This window comes from Oncorhynchus tshawytscha, linkage group LG05, assembly GCF_018296145.1.
Source record: "Oncorhynchus tshawytscha isolate Ot180627B linkage group LG05, Otsh_v2.0, whole genome shotgun sequence".
Lineage (NCBI taxonomy): Eukaryota > Metazoa > Chordata > Actinopteri > Salmoniformes > Salmonidae > Oncorhynchus > Oncorhynchus tshawytscha.
Window position 1 is genome coordinate 77,574,053 of NC_056433.1, and position 21,089 is coordinate 77,595,141.

The 21,089-nt window shown below is 43.6% G+C and overlaps 1 protein-coding gene across 1 annotated transcript in view; it reads right to left on the bottom strand.

Annotated features, from left to right (window-relative positions):
- Positions 1-15,569, bottom strand: part of LOC112237117 (low-density lipoprotein receptor-related protein 8-like) — a 385,638-nt gene extending 370,069 nt beyond the window's left edge. Inside the window, exons 1-2 of the mRNA XM_042322397.1 lie at positions 15,413-15,569; positions 14,336-14,461 (exon numbers count right to left, since the gene is read on the bottom strand). Of these exons, the coding sequence (XP_042178331.1) occupies positions 14,336-14,461; positions 15,413-15,479 (193 nt within the window). The 5' untranslated portion in view covers positions 15,480-15,569. The remainder of the gene's footprint in view (positions 1-14,335; positions 14,462-15,412) is intronic.
- Positions 15,570-21,089: the final 5,520 nt, after the last annotated feature.

Consider the following 21,089-nt stretch of genomic DNA (forward strand, 5'->3'; position numbering starts at 1 on the left):
AAAAGTCCTACAATGTGATTTTCTCATTTTGTCTGTCATAGTTGAAGTGTACCTATGATGAAAATTACAGGCCTCTCTCATCTTTTTAAGTGGGAGAACTTGCACAATTGGTGGCTGACTAAATACTTTTTTGCCCCACTGTATGAAAGGGAGGAGACAGGTTAAAGAAGGATTTTTAAGCCTTGAGACAATTGAGACATTGTGTGTGTGTGTGTGTGGGCCATTCAGAGGGTAAATGGGCAAGACAAAAGATTGAAATGCCTTTGAACAGGATATGGTAGTAGGTGCCAAGCCCACCGGTTTGAGTGTGTCAAGAAACGCTGCTGTTTTTGTCACACTCAACAGTTTCCCATGTCTATCAAGAATGGTCCACCATACAAACGACATCTAGAAAACTTGACACGACAGTGGGAAGTCAACATGATGATCCAGCATCCCTGTGGAACACTTTCCACACCTTGTAGAGTCCATGCCCTGACAAATTGATGCTGTTGTAATGGGAAAACAGGTTGAAACTCAATATTAGTTCCTAATGTTTTATACACTCCGTGTATATGTCTATTATAACAAGGAAAGACCTTCTCAATTTACCTGCCTGGGTCTGAAGACTCCGCCTGCGCACTGAAGTGTGCTGCAATAGGTAGCATCTGAGCTCTGATTGGACATTGGCGTAGAGGGACGTTTCATATTGAAATGCAGACCTAATTTCTGTGACGAACAGTGAGAGGTTGGCCAGCACCTGACAATCAAAAGGTAGACGCATTTCTAACAAACTGGGAAAGTAGATCGATCATGATGGTGCTACAGTACTATTCCTCTTCAATGCCACTCCATTCAAACCATACATGCTCACTAGGCTTGGATGATATACCATTTATACTGGGGTATTCTGAAATACAGACGGTATGATTTCAATACTGATAAAAAGTTGGGGGAACCTCCACCTCGCGGGGGCATGCTACGCCACTACTTATAACTATTGTGGCAGACAGCAGGGAGAGGTAAGGGGAGTGGTAATTGAGGGGAGATATCTGTCAGGCCGCTGGCTCCACCCCCGAGCCTTATATGGACTTCCTGCCCCAACGTTAAGCCAGGGAGTACTTGGGGATAAAAGAGGAAGCAGCCTGCACAAAGGGGCAGAGTAGGAGAGAGCCAAGTACGTGATGAAGAGTGGAAGAAGAGAGAGATCACCCGTTGTTACCTGGACTGTTGGATTACCTCCCTTGTGTACGGGACTGGCTGAGGACCCGAGTGTGAGGATTACCCCTGGAAAACGGACGGACAAAGAGACAGGCTTGTGGACTGTGAGGTGATTGGTGAATTCCCCCTTCTTCGACAGTGTACCAAAATCCCCAATAAACTCCTCATTTGCATTCTATTTTCTGGTGCCTGATTTGTTATTGAACTTGGTGACATGGAAACTCCACACCCTTGAGCCTGCTACACTATTTATAAGTTAAGTATAACTATAAGAAATCTAAGCTCAGGACTCCAGCTATGCATGTGGTTTGCTGACTTGCTAGCTAAGTGGTTAGATGTCAAGATCAATCTTCTTGGTTACAGCAGAGATCTTCAATCAAGATCCCTTTTGCCCAAATTGTTGTGTGTCAAAAAAATTGCACTGTCGTCGATTTACGCTCTTCCAGTTGGTGAGGTAGTCAAGGAGCACCTGCCCACGGGCCTCTAGGGATGAATATTTTCCCCAAAATCTACCAAGTTTCAATACCGGGAATAATTCATATTTATCTCGAGAGTACTGGGAAATACCGGAATAATCAGAAGTGTTTAAAACCATAAAAGGGTCACTCAGGGTTCTCCCAAAATAAGATGGTCGCTGCGCCACATTGCCATCTTGGCTGCGCCACTATGTAAAGATATCACATCAAGTGAAACTGATATTTAGTAATGACAGAATAACTTTGAGTCAGGATTTTGGGTTTCAGTGGGATTGGGACTATAGGAAAATACCCTAGGCTCTATATAAGGCTACGATGTGAGTCAATAGATAAATAATACAGTTGACTTAGGCTACATTACTGCTAAATATTCCTGATCCGTGATAGATGAGCTATCACTTCCACTTGTCCAGCCACAGATCAATGAACCAAATATACAGGCATTCATTGAAACAAAATCACATTGATTATCAGACAAGTCACAGCTTTTGATCAGGAGTAGGACAGGCTACTGCACGAGTGAAGAGCGAAGTCCACTTGTATAACATGCTAGCAAAATGTTCTGATCAGCTTAATTGTTAACAAATATCCAAATGGATATTCAGTGAAAGCATTGATTTGATTTATCTAGACAAGTCCCCCAAGTTCTTCTCAAAGCACCGCGAGGGCGCTGTCCCAATCAAAACAGTGCTGCAATTATAATCTAGATGACCACTTTCTGTAAAGCAACAATTTGATACAAGCCTTCAATTGAATTAGTCTAATTTATTCCAATATTTTCATCATTCAGTTGATCATAACTACGGTGAGTTTTCCTCTCTCTCTGCTCTTTTTCTATGGCCCAATGGCTGTTTCCTTGTCTCTTCGCTGCTGCCAGCCTCCACCATGTTGTTCTCAACACCAGTTTAAATCACTGTAGCCTACTGTTTTCTAGAAGTCTTTTTTCAGGCTCATTTCATTTCTGTTATGTCGGACCAGGCCTGGGCTCGTTCTTTAGCTCACCAGGTTTGTGTCGGACCGGGATGTAGACTTCTCATCAGAACTAAAAATTAAACTGCAGTCCGGCCGTGTCAATTATGTGTGTGCTTTGAATTTATGGCGACTTTGTGTGAAATAAATACGCTATAGGTTAAAGGCTTCCACACAACAACCTGTTTGGATAATATGCAAAAAAATGTTTTGCCAATCTGCTTCTGCACATGTTGTGTATTTTGTGGAATTTCATTAGTGCAACATTGGGGGAAACCAGGGTGGGTCTGGTGGAGCCAGATGCACACTGGAATACTGTACCTGCTTGGACGGGGAAAAGGTCATGGGTCACATAAATAAAAAGGAGGGAGAGAGTAGTGAAGAGGAAAAGTAGGTATTATTAGCTGACGTCAGTCAGATCACCATCATGTGGAACTGAAATGGTACTGTTTTCTTATTTTCCTTGTTGGGGAGACCTGTGGTTGAGGAGGAAATATAATGTCAAAGAGCAACTTCACCTAAAAACCAACTTCTCATTCAGAAAACAGCCTATGTGGCGTCGATATGAGTCAGAAACATTTATTCTACTGTCAAAACTGACTACAATGTGTAAATAGGATCATTCTGGTCATAAAGTCAGTCTCATCCAAAACAGAGTTTTTCACTTCAGTATGTCACAACGTAAATGAAGGTTGGATTAATTTCAATCCTGCCCACAGCTGACAGCACACAAGGAACCATCAGTTCGGAGTGCAGCTGCACGCCACCTGATCGTAGTTAGAAGACTCAAGAGGCAAAGCACAGGCACATTGGGAGTGGCTAGCAAGCTGCTGCATGGTTAGAAAACCAGGCCTACATGGAATACAAAACAGCTAGCTGAAGTTTTTAATCTGATAATGTTCCACGTTCTTACTTCCACACCAGTTAGGAAAGAGTGCTTTGTCCTGCAAACAAATGATATACTGAAAATAATGATATGCAACATTTCTCATTCAGGATTTTAAAACTGAGCGGTTCTTCATAATTGACACATTACTGAATTAACTAGTTAATTTAACTTTGGTTGCTCGCCTAAACAGCTGACGAGATTGCTTGCTATCGGTAGTGTTCAACGTTTGCTAATTAGCTTGGCTAGTGGGCTGATGTCAAAAACACACGCTCAGCGTTACATGCCCCAATGATCAAATTTAACATTCGTATGAAAGTAATTTGTTGAACATTTTAACATCATATGCATTACAAACTGTTTGGGGTTTTAGGCTGGGTTTCTGTACAAGCACTTTGTGCCATCTGCTGATGTAAAATGGGCTTTATAAATAAATGTGATTGATTGATTGAATAAATAACCGTTATACTCATGTTATACTCATGTTATACTTATGTTATACTCAGCGTTATACTCATATCTCATGAAGTTGTTGTTTAGAAATATTCTAGATAGTGTTCTCCCAAGAAATGGTAGAATGAGAGTGCCTTGATGTCATCACTCTGGGCATCATGTGACACAAAGTTTATCCTAATGAATGGAGATTCCCATCGGAAGCCAAATAATTGTGGTTTGTAATACAACGACAGGCGGAACATTTGTCTAAAATACACACCCACAAGCACTTTTTGAATGGTCAAATGCACATTCCACAGTTGTAAATGTTAGGGATTTCTGAACATTTGCTCACAAATCATTCTACATTTGTTCAAATGGTAGTTTTATTTGTGAGCTATGTTGAATAAATTTACAGTTCATGGATTCATGTGTGACTTATGGTGAATATTTGTGGAATATTTTGACATATTCACAGATTATGGTTTAATTTGTGAAATATTTGTACATATTTACAGATTGTGGTTTAATTTACAAAATATTTGTATATATTCACAGATCACTAGTTTTATTTACAAAATATTTGTATATATTCACAGATCACTAGTTTTATTTACAAAATATTTGTATATATTCACAGATCACTAGTTTTATTTGCAAATCATGTTGAATATACGCACAGATCATGTTGAATATACGCACAGATCATGTTGAATATACGCACAGATCATGTTGAATATACGCACAGATCATGTTGAATATACGCACAGATCATGTTGAATATACGCACAGATCATGTTGAATATACGCACAGATCATGTTGAATATACGCACAGATCATGTTGAATATACGCACAGATCATGTTGAATATACGCACAGATCATGTTGAATATACGCACAGATCATGTTGAATATACGCACAGATCATGTTGAATATACGTTGAATACGCACAGATCATGTTGAATATACGCACAGATCATGTTGAATATACGCACAGATCATGTTGAATATACGCACAGATCATGTTGAATATACGCACAGATCATGTTGAATATACGCACAGATCATGTTGAATATACGCACAGATCATGGTAGACACACTTACAGAATAAAGAAACAAATCTAACTCCATACAGAATCCCCTCTGAGGCTGTTGTGAACGATGCTGGGGGGAGGAGACAGAACCGCAGGGGATAAGGGAGGAGAGGGAGGAGAGGAAGGAGAGGGGGGAGGAGGAGACACAGAGCCACAGGGGAGGAGGGAGGAGAGGGAAACAAATCTAACTCCATACAGAATCCCCTCTGAGGCTGTTGTGAAGGGGGGGAGAGGGGGAGCCGCAGGGGAGGAGGGAGGAGAGGGAGGAGGGGGAGAGGGGGCAGGAGAGACACAGAGCCACAGGGGAGGAGGGAGGAGAGGGAGGAGAGGGAGGAGGAGAGACACAGAGCCACAGGGGAGGAGGGAGGAGGAGGGAGGAGAGGAGGAGAGACACAGAGCCGCAGGGGAGGAGGGAGGAGAGGGAGGAGGAGAGACAGAGCCGCAGGGGAGGAGGGAGGAGAGGGAGGAGGAGACACAGAGCCGCAGGGGAAGAGGGAGGAGAGGGAGGAGGAGAGACACAGAGCCGCAGCGGAGAAGGGAGGAGAGGGAGGAGGAGAGACAGAGCCACAGGGGAGGAGGGAGGAGAGGGAGGAGGAGAGACACAGAGCCGCAGCGGAGAAGGGAGGAGAGGGAGGAGGAGAGACAGAGCCACAGGGGAGGAGGGAGGAGAGGGAGGAGGAGAGACACAGGGCCGCAGCGGAGAAGGGAGGAGAGGGAGGAGGAGAGACAGAGCCACAGGGGAGGAGGGAGGAGAGGGAGGAGGAGAGACACAGGGCCGCAGGGGAGGAGGGAGGAGGAGAGACAGAAAATACACCCAATCTAGTAGGATTTATTCTAATGCAGACGACTGGAGGACGCTTGTGTGTAATCCATGTGGAGAGGGAAAGGGGCCCGGCACTGATACAGAGAGAGAGAGAGAGACAGACACGGGTCATATTGGAAGTGACACAGGAGAGAGGGAGACTGGTGTGCTGCCTGAGAAAGGGCTGCCGGGCCAGTTTACTGGGCTAAATGAGCTTCTTGGCAGTGTTGTGACCAGGCTAGAGGTGTGAGAGGAGATGGGGTCGGCAAGGCAGGGAGCCTAGAGGTGGTGTGCAGATTGTAGAGCACACTTTGTTATGTCAGGGGCCACTGCTCTTCTGGAAAATCTTGGTTTGTTTACTAATGTGACTTATATGGCTCTTCTCTTCCCTCTCTTCTACCCTCACCTCTCCTCCAGTCTTCACTTGCCCTTATTTTTTATTTGATTTCCTCTCTGCTAGTTTGTTCTTCTCCCATCTCCTCTCCTCTGTTCTGTTGTCCTCTCCTTCATTCTCCCATCTCCTCCTCTCTCCCCTGTCCCCCTCTCCTTCATTCTCCCATCTCCTCTCCCCTGTCCCCCTCTCCTCTGTTCTGTCCCCCTCTCCTTCATTCTCCCATCTCCTCTCCCCTGTCCCCCTCTCCTCTGTTCTGTCCCCCTCTCCTTCATTCTCCCATCTCCTCTCCCTGTCCCCCTCTCCTTCATTCTCCCATCTCCTCTTCCCTGTCCCCCTCTCCTCTGTTCTGGCCCCCTCTCCTTCATTCTCCCATCTCCTCTCTCCTGTCCCCCTCTCCTCTGTTCTGTCCCCCTCTCCTTCATTCTCCCATCTCCTCTCCCCTGTCCCCCTCTCCTTTGTTGTGGTTTTAGCTGGCGATGTGGGGCTTGGGGAGCCACTGGAAGCAGTACTGGCATCTGCTGGAGAGCTTGGTGAGCCGCCAGTGGTCATCCCTTTGGCAACCAGTCGTGCCGTTGGATTTATCTCCAACCCGTCAGCTGATGCCCTCTCTGGGGGTTAAACAAGTGGGCACAGCCTCCTTGGCCTGGTATGGCGCTCTCCTTTCCTCTCTTCCAGGTTGACTACCATGCATACCTTCTAAGATCCTGGCATTTTAAAGCACCAGGCATGGCACAGGAGACCTGGGAGCCAGCACCATGAAATGCCACCCAGCTCTCATTGGCTAAGCGAAACATGCCTCCGAGGAGTGGAGAAGAAGGGACGGGAGAGATGGAGAGAGATGAGTGCGATGGAAGAGTGAGATGTAGAGGGATGACTTGAGACAGAGAAAAAGTCTCATCCCAGTCTGGCTGGTGGGTTGAAACTTGGACAAGGAGAGGCGAGATAATGTTTGATTTTGTCTAAGCTTTCTGGGGACCAGCATCCCTGTCATTGACCTGTGTGTGGTTAGAGCAGTAACTGTATGTATGAATGGACAAAGCCATCAATCACATGACACCATTCATTCCTAAGTGAACACTAAATAGCGCATTGAAACCAAATGTAGTGTGTTAAGATGGCGTCTCATGGAGACAGAAGATGCGCAGTTTGAGCTAGTCCAGGAAATGACTTTGCAGGCTAGCAATAACAGGGATGCTGGATTCCACGCTTCAAGATTGCTTCGATCACGTGGGCTGGGATATGTTCCGGATAGTATCGGACAACAACATTGATGTATACACTGATTCGGTGAGCGAGGTTACTAGCAAGTGTATCAGTGCTGTTGTACCCACGGTGACTATTAAAACTTTCCCCAACCAGAAACCGTGGATTGATGGCAGCATTCTGCGCACAACTGAAAGCGTGAACCACTGCTTTTAATCAAGGCAAGGCGACTGGAAACATGACCAAATACAAACAGTGTAGCTATTCCCTTCGCAAGGCAATCAAACAAGCTAAGCATCAGTATAGAGACAAAGTAGAGTCGCAATACAATGGCTCAGACACGAGACGTATCTGGCAGGGTCTACAGTCAATCACGGGTTACAAAAAGAAAACCAGCCCCGTCGCAGACCCAGATGCTCCCAGACAAATTAAACAACTTCTTTGCTCGCTTTGAGGACAATACAGTGCCACCAACACAGCCCTCTACCAAAACCTGCGGGCTCTCCTTCACAGCGGCCAATGTGAGTAAAACATTTAAACATGTTACCCCTCGCAGGGCTGCCAGCCCAGATGGCATCCCTAGTCACGTCCTCAGAGCATGTGCAGACCAGCTGGCTGGTGTGTTTACGGACATATTCGATCAATCTCTATCCCAGTCTGCTGTTCCCACATGCTTCAAGAGGGCCACTATTGTTCCTGTTCCCAAGAAAGCTAAGGTAACTGACTATCGCCCCGTAGCACTCACTTCCGTCATCATGAAGTGCTTTGAGAGACTAGTCAAGGATCATATCACCTCCACCCTACCTGACACCCTAGACCCACTCCATTTTGCTTACTGCCCCAATAGGTCCACAGACGACGCAATCGCAACCACACTGCACACTGCCCTAACCCATCTGAACAAGAGGAATACCTATGTGAGAATGCTGTTCATTGATTACAGCTCAACATTTAACACCATAGTGGCCTCCAAACTCATCATTAAGCTCGAGACCCTGGGTCTCGACCCCGCACTGTGCAACTGGATCCTGGGCTTTCTGACGGGTCGCCCCCAGGTGATGAAAGTAGGAAACAACATCTCTATCCCGCTGATCCTCAACACTCGGGCCCTACAAGGGTGTGTTCTCAGCCCCCTCCTGTACTCCCTGTTCACCCATGACTGCGTGGCCATGCACGCCTCCAACTCAATCATCAAGTTTGCAGACGACACTACAGTGTTAGGCTTGATTAACAAAAACAACGAGACGGCCTACAGGGAGGAGGTGAGGGCCCTCGGAGTGTGGTGTCAGGAAAATAACCTCACACTCAACATCAACAAAACAAAGGAGATGATCGTGGAGTTCAGGAAACAGCAGAGGGAGCACCCACCCCTATCCACATCGACGGGACAGTAGTGGAGAAGGTGGAAAGTTTTTAAGTTCCTCAGTGTGGTGAAGAAGGCGCAACAGCGCCTCTTCAACCTCAGGAGGCTGAAGAGACTTGGCTTGTCACCAAAAACACTCACAAACTTTTACAGATGCACAATCAAGAGCATCCTGTCGGGCTTTATCACCGTCTGGTATGGCAGCTGCTCCGCCCATAACCGTAAGGCTCTCCAGAGGGTAGTGAGGTCTGCACAACACATCACCGGGGGCAAACTACCTGCCCTCCAGGACACCTACACCACCCGATGTCACAGGAAGGCCAAAAAGATCATCAAGGACAACAACCACCCGAGCCACTGCCTGTTCACCCCGCTAGAAGGCGAAGTCAGTACAGGTGCATCAAAGCTGGGACCGAGAGACTGAAAAACAGCTTCTATCTCAAGGCCATCAGACTGTTAAACAGCCATCACTAACATTGAGGGGCTGCTGCCAACATACTGACTCAAATCTCTAGCCACTTTAATAATTAAAAATTGGATGTAACAAACGTATCACTAGTCACTTTAAACAATGTTTACTTACCCTACATTACTCATCTCATATGTATATACTGTACTCTATACCATCTGCTGCATCTACCTATGTTGCTCGGCCATCGCTCATCCATATATTTATATGTACATATTCTTATTCACTCCTTTACACTTGTGTGTACAAGGTAGCTGTTGTGAAATTGTTAGATTACTTGTTAGATATTATTGCACGGTCGGAACTAGAAGCACAAGCATTTCGCTACACTCGCATTAACATCTGCTAACCATGTGTATGTGACCAATTAAATGTGATTTGATTTGATTTAGCTCAGTGCTGCCCCCTCTTATTGAGTCACTCAAATTGAAGGCCGGCCATTAGCAACTAAATGATCCTTAGAACTTCTTCTATGTGTGATTTTTAAATAATCGGTTCAAGAACATACATCTGGTGTATTAGAAGCACTTATTGGTACCATGATTGTCTTCTAAACGTTTTATTTATTTACACAAATATTGCCATCTTTCTATTCACTATAATGAGGGAACCTGTTTTCTGCTAACAATGCCTGCAGTACCCCGGTCGGCCTTCAACTTCCGTGCTTCAAATCAAATAAAATCACATTTTATTTGTCACATGTGCCAAATACAACAGGTACCGTGAAATGCCTACTTACAAGCCCAACAATGCAGTTAAGAAAAATAAGAGTTAAGAAAATATTTACCAAAATAAAACAATGAAAGAGCAACAAAAAAATAGCAAAAACAAGGTCATATAAAGGGGGTACAGGTTAGTCGAGGTAATTGAGGTAATATGTACTGTACCAGTCAAAAGTTTGAACACACCTACTAATTCAAGGGTTTTTCTTTATTTTGTACTATTTCTACACTGTAGAATAATAGTGAAGACATCAAAACTATGAAGTAACACATATGGAATCATGTAGTAACCAAAAAAAGTGTTAAACAAATCAAAATAGATTTTAGTTCTTCAAAGTAGCCCCCCTTTGCCTTGATAACAGCTTTGCACACTCTTGGCATTCTCTCAACCAGCTTCATGAGTTAGTCACCTGGAATGCATTTCAATTAACAGGTGTGCCTGGTATAGAGATCCTGGATGGCAGGAAGCTTAGCCCCAGCTTGGCCCCAGTGATGTGCTTTGCTGTACGCACTACCCTCTGTAGCACCTTGTGGTCGGAGGCCGAGCAGTTGCCATACCAGGCAGTGATGCAACCTGTCAGGATGCTCTCGATGGTGCAACTGTAGGATCTGAGGATCTGAGAACTCATGCCAAATCTTTTCAGTCTCCTGAAGGGGAATAGGCATTATCGTGCCTTCTTTACGACTGTTTTGGTATGATTGTTGGTGATGTAGACACCAAGGAACTTAAAGCTCTATTCCACTACAGCCCTGTCGAGAATGGGGGCGTGCTCGGCCCTCCTCTTCCTGTAGTCCATGATCATCTCCTTTGTCTTGATCACGTTGAGGGAGAGGTTGTTGTCCTGACACCACACTGCCAGGTCTTTGACCACCTCCCTATAAGCTGTCTCATCATTGTCAGTGATCGACAAACTTAATGATGGTGTTGGAGTCGTGCTTGGCCACGCAGTCATGGATGAACAGAGAATACAGGAGGGGACTAAGCTCACACCCCTGAGGGGCCCCCGTGTTGAGGATCAGCGTGGCAGATGTGTTGTTGCTTACCCTTAGCACCTGGGGGCGGCCGTTAGGAAGTCCAGGATCCAGTTGCAGAGGGAGGTGTTAAGTCCCAAGGTCCTTAGCTTAGTGATGAGCTTTGAGGGCACTATGGTGTTGAACACTGAGATGTAGTCAATGAACAGCATTCTCACGAAGGTGATCATTTTGTCCAGGTGGGAAAGGGCAGTGTGGAGTGCAATTGAGATAGAGCCATCTGTGGATCTGTTGGGGCGGTATGCAAATTGGAGTGGGTCTAGGGCTTCTGGGATGATGGTGTTGATGTGAGCCATAACCAGTCATTCAAAGCACTTCACGGCTACAGACATGAGCGCTATGAGCAGGTAGTCATTTAGACAGGTTACCTTGTTCTTGGACACAGGGACAATGGTGGTCTGCTTAAAACATGTAGGTATTACAGACTCTGTCAGGAACAGGTTGAAAATGTCAGTGAAGACACTTGCGAGTTGGTCAGCGCATGCTCGGAGTATATGTCCTGGTAATCCATCTGGCCCACGGCCTTGTGAATGTTGCCCTGTTTAAAGATCTTACTCACATCGGTTACGGCGAGCGTGATCACACAGTCATCTTGAACAGTAGGTAGTCTCATGCATGCTTCAGTGTTGTTCGCCTCGAAGCGTGCATACAGAGGGGGCAGTCATTCTCCCCTGGGCTAGAGGGAACATGTCCAACACAGTATTTGCAATCGAGGGCACTGCTTTCATTTTTAATATATTTTTTTATTTAAGAAACAAATAAATAAAAATGTAGCTTACAGCACCTGGTATTCCCAGGTGGGACCCTGCATAACTACCGAGATCAGATGAGATCAGGCATGTTCAGGGTGGTATGACCACAAGCTTATTTTTTACCCCATTTTATCCCCGAATTACGACATTGGCTCATCGCTGCAACTCCCCAATGGGCTCAGAAAAGGTGAAGGTCGAGTAATGCGTCCTCCAAATCATGACCCGCCTGGCCGCGCTACTTCTTATCACACTGCTCACTTAACCTGGAAGTCAGCCACACCAATGTGTCGGAGGAAACACTGTTCAAATGACCACCAAAGTCAGCTTGCAGGCACCCAGCCCTGCCACAAGGAGTCGTTAGAGCATGATGAGCCAATGAAAGCTCACCTGTCCAAACCCTCCCCTACCACGGACGGCACTGGGCCTATTGTGCGCCGTCTTATATGGCTCCCAGTCACGGTTGGCTGTGACACAGCCTAGGATCGAACCCCAGGCTGCTGCGCCACTCAGGATCTTGTTTTCTGCTAACAATGCCTGCAGTAACCCAGTCTGCCTTTAACTTCCATGCATCAATGAGAGGGGGCAGTCATTCTCCCCTGGGCTAGAGGGAACAACCCTGTATTTGTAATTGAGGGCACTGCCCTTCAAATAACAAGATCAACCCACTTCAGGACAAAAGCTATGTTTATAGATCTGTTGCAGTATTGTGACACGAGAACAGCTCATTAAAAACAAATCTCTTTTCCATCGAGTATCTCCACTAAATAGCCAATAATCCTCATCTGTAGCCAATCAACGTTAGACACGCTTGTAAATGTCACGCTGTGCAGAGGACCACAAATATTAAGAGTGCGCATTGCAGCGCTGCTACTGGCTATGACACGGGGAGACGTTAATCAATTGACCACTATAATATAACCATTCAACCAATTAGCTGCATGACAAATGTTTAATGCAGGGGTGTCAAACACAGGGGTGTTCAATCCTGCCCGCGGGTGGTTTAAATTAAACAATAGAATGAACATAGAAATGGGAGTTATATATCTGTCATTCTCATTGAAAGCAAGACACCCGTAGACCTGTTGTTCTATGTGTTCTATTTCTATGTTTACGTTTTTGTATCTTTTACTTTCAGTTTTGTACACCATCTTTAAAACAGCTGAAAATACAATATTTTTGGTTATGGAAAATATATTTGACAGTGGTTTAGATGGTACAATGATTCTCTACACAATGACTGCTTGTTTTGTCACATACACTGAAATTAGACAAACTATTACATATTTATCAACCAGGAAATGGCGGAGCGATTTCTGCATATTGCACCTTTAACCCATGGGGGGTGAACAAACTCAAAATACTTTAAATTACAAAAACCAAATCGAAACTGTGTAGAAATGATAATAGGACTACATGCAAACAGTTTCTTGACTGTGTCCAGCTCCCTAATAATCACCTAAATGAAAGCTAGACAGTCAGGGAGCATCGAAAATTCCAAAAACAATGGGAAAGGGAGATACCTAGTCAGTTATACAACTGAATGCCTTCAACTGAAATGTGTCTTCTGCATCAGAGAGGTGTGGGGGGCAGCCTTAATCAACATCCACATCTTCAGCGCCCAGGGAACAGTGGGTTAACTGCCTTGCTCGGGGGCAGAAGGACAGATTTTTACCTTTTCAACTAAGGGATTCAATCCAGCAACCTTTCAGTTACTGGCCCAACACTTGAACCACTAGGCTACCTGGATAGCTTTAGCTAATTTTGATGGCGAAAAAATATAAAAAATTTCAGTGTGTCCCTTCAAACTTCGATGAAGACCGAATGCGGCTCTCTGCAAATGTAGCTTATTGGCTAATCTGACTGATTATAAAATGACAAGATCAATTGAGGTACCAATTAAGTTACATTTACAGGTATCAATAATTATTTCAGACCATTATTTTTCAATGGATGGGTTAATGGTGCAATATGCAGAAAATGCTCCACCATTTCCTGGTTGATAAAATAAAGAAAAGTTTGCCTAATTTCAGTTTATGTGACAAAACAAGCAGTCATTGTGTAGAGAATCATCCAAACCACTGTGAAAAAAATTCCATAACCAAAAATATAGTATTTTCAGCTGTTTGAAACTGGTGTACAAAACCGAAAGTAAAAGATGCAAAAACGAAACTGAAGAACAGGAAGCATAGAAATAGCACACATAGAACAACAGATCTACAGCTTCTTAGACTTCCTTTCGATGAGAATGACAGATCTATAACTCATATTTCTATGTACATTTGGTCAGGTCCCCAAAAAGTTACATATTGCAGCTTAAATACAATGTGTCTAAGAAAACAGCCACATTCACATGCACTCAGCAATGGCAATGTGAAATCCATATCCACATTATCCACATTACATATCCACATAAAAACTCTCAACACCTGCTCTGGTGACCGTATTTACAATGCTTATTGAAGCCCTGTGGCGCCTCTGCAGTGGGGATCATATGTACAGCGCAGCAGTATTAGTTGGACAGGTGGTGTTACTTACGACAGTTTTCTTCATCGCTGTTATCAGAGCAGTCGTCGTCGTCGTCACATCTCCAGAGAGTAGGTACACACCTTCCGTTCTTGCATTGAAACTGACCCGTTTCACAATCCGTATCCGTATGAGTCCCTGTAGACCGAAGAAGATAAAGACGTAAAGATAAAGACGTAAATAAAACATTAAATCGTGTTCAATCTTTGATATTAATGTTGCATCGATCTACTTTTACAATAACGGTTTAGAGAGTTCTGTTGATACAACGTTGAAACATGGGTTAAATGTTGGATACGAAGTGATGGTTAATTGACCCTGATACAGTACATTGTTATTAGGCTACAACACTGTATGGGGGGAAACAGAGTCTCTACGATGAGCCAAAACATCAATTGAGAACAGAAAGGGAAAGCAAGTTGAATTAAATTGGCACTTAAATGGGAATTATTTAAATCTCATCGTTTCAAATTGGAATGCAAAACTACAACTGTTAGACTAACAGCCATAATTTGTTTCTTTATTTTATTGTAGCCTAATTTAAGAATGTTGTTGTTGTGAATGTTGACAGCTGCCGTTCAACATAATGTAGCGTAGGCTACAACAGCCTTATAAACCAACTCAAATTATAATGCTGACTGAATAAAAAATGTACAGTGAGCACCAGTGTATTGAATCAATTAGGAAATGTTGGAACAACACTGCAACCTCTTCCATTCCACGTATCCCTAGGTTTTGTGAGTATGTGTATTGTGTCCCAAAGCTAGGTTACCTTCCCTTCCGTATGTCATTCAAGCACATGTTGGCTACCTCCCGCCTATTGTAATTTACCAGGCTCTCACGTCACCATAGACTGGTTTCATGTTGTGGAATAGGTAACCAACAGCAGAGCATAGGATGTGCTATAAAATAGTATTTAGTGCAGGTAAACTTATATCCACCTTTGTGATGACTATTGGTAATAGGAAGCGCATCTAGCCTATTCTACACTGGCTTCTTCAGTTCTGTCTGTAACGTCGCTTCCCCATTCGAAATGAAAAATATATCCCTCACCCATAATCAATGAGATTGAGAAAAATGCATTCTTACCTTGGGTGGAGTGGAGCTCCAATAGTAACACATGTAGGAGCATTAGCTTCCCGACTTCCGTCCACATCTTTAAAAGAAGAGGTGATTCGTAGTTTTGTTCATTAAAAAAATACTGAACGAAGCAAACCACCTCTTCCCCTCGCTATGCAACGCTCACTCGCTCTGCCTTGGTTTGGCTGATCAGCTCGAGACTCCCTGCCTCAGTAGCAATTTCAATCAATGACGTTTATGGGAGGGATTGAGCCTGCAGTAATGTAGTGAAACTGAGCACATGGAAACCATATCAGTCGATACAGCTGGCGAACTGACCTAGCATTTTCAAAGTACAGTATTAGGGTAGAAATAATTTCACTGAATATGTTCTCGATCTGTGTGTTTCCTGGAGATGATGTAGTCTTTTCCTATCCATCTATACTATTTGAGTAATAACCAGAATATTAGTTTTATTGAGCTGTGTGTGGCACTAGCCTACATTGATTATCTATCAGACAACTTGTGATCAATTCATATCAAACATATCTCAAACATGACGAAATATATACAGTTTTTGTTTAGATTTTTAGAATCAAGATACATCTTCCAACACTTCAATTGTGCAGATTGTATAATTTCTCTAAATCTCCATGTCTATCAAAACGTGGGTTGATGTTTCCCTAGACACTGATGTACAGTAGGGATCAGCTTGGGGCTTGATGTGACATGAATTGGAGCAGAAGGGCAAGCCAATAAGTTACACACAATCTCTATGGGGAGTCAGTCAGTGGCAAATCAACTGGAAGAAACACAGTTTATTGAGCAATTGTGGACTGACACATTTACAGTAAAACAGTCATGAATACGTGACTCACAACAAGGGGACTGCAGCCCAACATTGTCAACAACCAGACACGGTCTTGTTTGCACATTTTGACAGTCTATACCTGATGAGAATTGCCCTATAATATATGCATATTGGTTTATAATGTGTGATCAGCTAGGTTTCCATCCAATTAGCGCCGGATTTGAATGGGAATACTCTAAAATCAGCATATAGAAAATATGTTCATTTTTCCACCAGTAATGTGTTTCTACCAAATGGACGTGTTGCTGATACTGAATCAGTGCATGATAACATAGTGCACACAAAATGTACTCTGTGGCGACACGTCATTCAGGGCAGGTGGGGCAACAACAAAACATCTGTTGTTGTTGCCTGTTTTGCATGTTATTTGGCATTAATATGTGTCACATATCAGTTTGCAAATAACAAAGAGAGTTGCACAGTCTATGTATAAACACCCAGTAATTTATTGGGTAAATCACCAACGTTTCGGCATCACTGTGCCTTCTTCAGGGTAATGTCATGAATGCTTCAACCAGGTTATGTAGACAAACCACTGACAATAGTGAGGGGTGTGTCATAATTATTAAGTTAATTAGAATGAATTAAGTGAAACTGTTAAGAAAACAATAGTTTATACCATATTTACTATATTAGGCTATCATATGGAAACATAATTAAACAGTGTAGATAACATTAGCATCAACATGCATTATTGTTTGAATCAATATCACATACATATTCAATTGTTTCCTATTTCATAAACAAAATGTATTACATGTCATCTTTTGGTTCAACTACAATGCATAATACGCATCATCAACAGGGGGAACATATTGGGTGTACAATGATAAGCTGTAGAAAGAATATATCCATTCATAAGACTTGTTTATAAAAGAGAGAATTGTTCATAAGAAGGGCCTGAGATCAAAGTCAATATTCAGACCACTAGGGGTCAATGTTTTTAGACAGGATCTCCAGTAAGCCTCCCTTTGTAGTAGTAAGATCTCGATGTTACCTCCTCTTCTTGGTAGAGCAACATGCTCAATGCCTGTGTATTTGTAAGGAGGAGATTGGATGGTTAGCTTCAACAAAGTGAGCTGCTACTGGATAGTCAATGTTCTTACACCTGATTGAGCTGTGGTGTTCAAATTCAGTAAGTTGTAAGATGCGATCATTGGATGGACAAGTCTCTCTGCTGTAGGAAGTGTTGCAGCGCCTGCAAGCCTCCAGTGTGTGGGATGGTAGTGTACAAGCTCTCCACATCAAAAGTGGCCAGCAGGGTGCCCTCTGGTATCCTTCCTATGCCCTCTATCAATGAAATTATGTGACTAGTGTCTTTGACATAAGACGGGAGATTCTCAACCATAGGTTTAATGTATTTTTAATTTTTAATTGAACCTTTATGTAATGGATGTCGTCTGGAGATAGAGAGGAGGACCAAGGTGCAGCGTGATAAGTGTTCATGTCTTTTTAATAAACAAACTGAACACTGGAACAAAACAATAAACGATGTGAACAAAACGAAACAGTACCGTGTGGCCCAAACACTCACACGGAAACAAACACCCACAAACCAAAAGTGAAACCCAGGCTACCTAAGTATGATTCTCAATCAGGGACAACAATTGTCAGCTGCCTCTGATTGAGAACCATACTAGGCCGAACTCAAAAACCAACATAGACTGCCCACCCCAACTCACGCCCTGACCATACTAAAACAAAGACAAAAACAAAGGAACTAGGGTCAGAATGTGACACCTAATTTAACTATGCTGATCCACAAACAAAGAAATGTTGGGGATGTAACAGTAATTTGCTGCTACAATGGATCTACCTGTGGGAGGAGACACTTGTTTGTGTAATTTAGCGACTGTATAAAAAGTTGGTATCTTAGGAAATCTCACACAAAGAAATTCACATAATTTTTGGGTGATTTGTCCTGATTCCAAACAGCTTTCCACTGTAGATGGGATATTATGCTGGAATTCTAGGGTAGGGTCATAATTCAGTTTGCGATAGCCGTTAGATAGTTGTAGGCGACATTCATTCGCATAGTCACATTTGTTTTGTATACAAATTCCTCCTCCTTTGTCACATTTTTGAATGATAATATAAGGATCTGACTGTAAGTCCTTAAGAGCCATTCTATCATCTCTACTCAGGTTATCATAGGATTTGTGTTTCTGTTTGTCTTTCAATTTGTGTCACCTACATCATTTTCAACAATCCAGTTTCTATGTCTGCATTGCATTTCGGAGGTGTTACGAATGAACCTCTTGCTCTAAATGTGGTTCTCTCAGAGTTCTCAGGTACCTCAGCTGGGTTGATGGCACCTCAGCTGGGTTCTCCTCCTTGACTCACGGTAGGACCTATGTAAACATGTCACTGAGGATGACATTTCAAGGGGAGTCTTAACTTAATAATTATGACACACCCCTCACTATTGTCAGTGGTTTGTCTACATAACCTGGTTGAAGTATTCATGACATTACCCTGAAGAAGGCACAGTGATGCCGAAACGTTGGTGATTTACCCAATAAATTACTGGGTGTTTATACATAGACTGTGCAACTCTCTTTGTTATTTGCAAACTGATAGGTGACACATATTAATGCCAAATAACATGCAAAACAGGCAACAACAACAGATGTTTTGTTGTTGCCCCACCTGCCCTGAATGACGTGTCGCCACAGAGTACATTTTGTGTGCACTATGTTATCATGCACTGATTCAGTATCAGCAACACGTCCATTTGGTAGAAACACATTACTGGTGGAAAAATGAACATATTTTTCTTTATGCTGATTTTAGAGTATTCCCATTCAAATCTGGCGCTACTTGGCTGGAAACCTAGCTGATCTGTTTCACCTGTCCTTGTGCTTGTCTCCACCCCCCTCCAAGTGTTGCTTATCTTCCCCATTATCCCCTGGGTACTTATACCTGTGTTCTCTGTTTGTCTGTTGCCAGTTTGTCTTGTTTGTCAAGTCAACCGGCATTTTGTCTCAGCTCCTTCTTTTCCCCAGTCGCTCTTTTTCTCGCCCTCCTGGTTTTGACCTCTGCCTGTCCTGACTCTGAGCCCGCCAGCCTGACCACTCTGCCTGCCCCTGACCCTGAGCCTGACTGCCGTCCAGTACTCTGGATTATCGACCTCTGCCTGCCTTGACCTGTCGTTTGCCTGCCCCTGTTGCTGTAATAAACATGGTTACTTCTGCGTTTGGGTCTTACCTGAAACGTGATAATGACGGGTTTATACATAGAGTGTGCGACTCTATTATTTTTTATAGTTTATTTGCAGTTAGTCAGCACCTCTACATAAGATAATTTTCTCTGGGTGTGCGCTAGCTCAAGTTTTTTATTAGACAGTTCGCAAACAATGTCACTCATGGGGACGCTACGTCACCGCAAAATCTACGGGTAGAGCTCGAACATTCTAGCCCCTTGGGTGCTGCCATAGAGTTACATTAGAAGTGCCCATCCAAGAAGGCTCAAGGTCATTGGCCATAGACAAAATTACATTAAATCACGTTATCACGTCTGTCACTCATGGGGACACTACATCACCACAAATTCTTTTTTTGCATTCTTCATCAAACCATTTGTCATTGTTGTTCATTTTCTTAGGTTTTCTGTTTGACATTTTTTAGATTTGATAGGGAAGCTGAGAGGTCAAATATACGTTTTAGGTTTTCTGCTGCCAAGTTTACATCTTCACTATTACAGTTAAATGTTTTGTCCATGAAGTTGTCTAAAAGGTATTGAATTTGTTGTTGCCTAATTGTTTTTTGGTAGGTTTCCACACTACTTTACTTCCATCTATAGCATTTGTTAATATTACTCAGTTTTTCCTTTGGAATTGATGCCTCATGATTGAGTATTGGTCTGTACAAGTAGACTGTGATTTTGCTGTGGTCTGATAGGGGTCTCAGTGGACTGACTGTGAACGCTTTGAGAGACTCTGGGTTGAGGTCAGTGATAAAGTAGTCTACAGTACTACTGCCAAGAGATGAGCTATAGGTGTACCTGTACCTACCGTAGGAGTCCCCTCAAAGCCTACCATTGACTCTGTACATACCCAGCGTGCGACAGAGCTGCAAGAGTTGTGACCCGTTTTTGTTGGTTATGTTGTCGTAGTTGTGCCTAGGAGGGCATATGGGGGAGGGAATGCTGTCACCTCCAGGTAGGTGTTTGACCCGGTGTGCTGAGGGTGTCAGGTTCTTGTCCAGCTCTGTCATTTAGGTCGCCACAGACTAGTACATGTACCTGGGCCTGGAAATGATTGATTTCCCCTTCCAGGATGGAGAAGCTGTCTTCATTAAAGTATGGTGATTCTAGTGGGGGGATATAGGTGGCACACAGGAAGGCATTACTCTCTGTTGAGATAATTTCCTTTAGAATTTCTAGCCAAATGTAAAATGTTACTGTTTTGATTAATTTAATAGAGTGAGTTAGGTCTGCTCTATATCAAATTAGCATACACCCTGAGTCCCTTCTGTGTTTCACACCTGGTAGTTTGGTGGATGGGACTATCAGCTATCTGTAACCTAGAGGGTAACCAGTGGGTTGCCTAAATGGGCTGTGGGCATGGTTGACTTGGGGGGGTGTTGATTGGTCGGGGTGGGGATGTGGCCGTTACGTTAGTGCTGTGGTCTGGATGTAGGTCCTCTCGGCGTGGTTCCTCTATGTGTAGGTCCGGGGGTCCTGCAGGTCTGTCTCGCTGGTCTGGGCGGGGTGTCTGTTGATTTGTTGCTCCTGTGTGAGGTGTTGGGGCTGCAGTTGAGGGCGATGTCCTGTGGGCATGGCTGCCTTGTAGAGGTGGACCTGATCATAGAGGCTGTTCCAGTCCAGGGTGGAAGT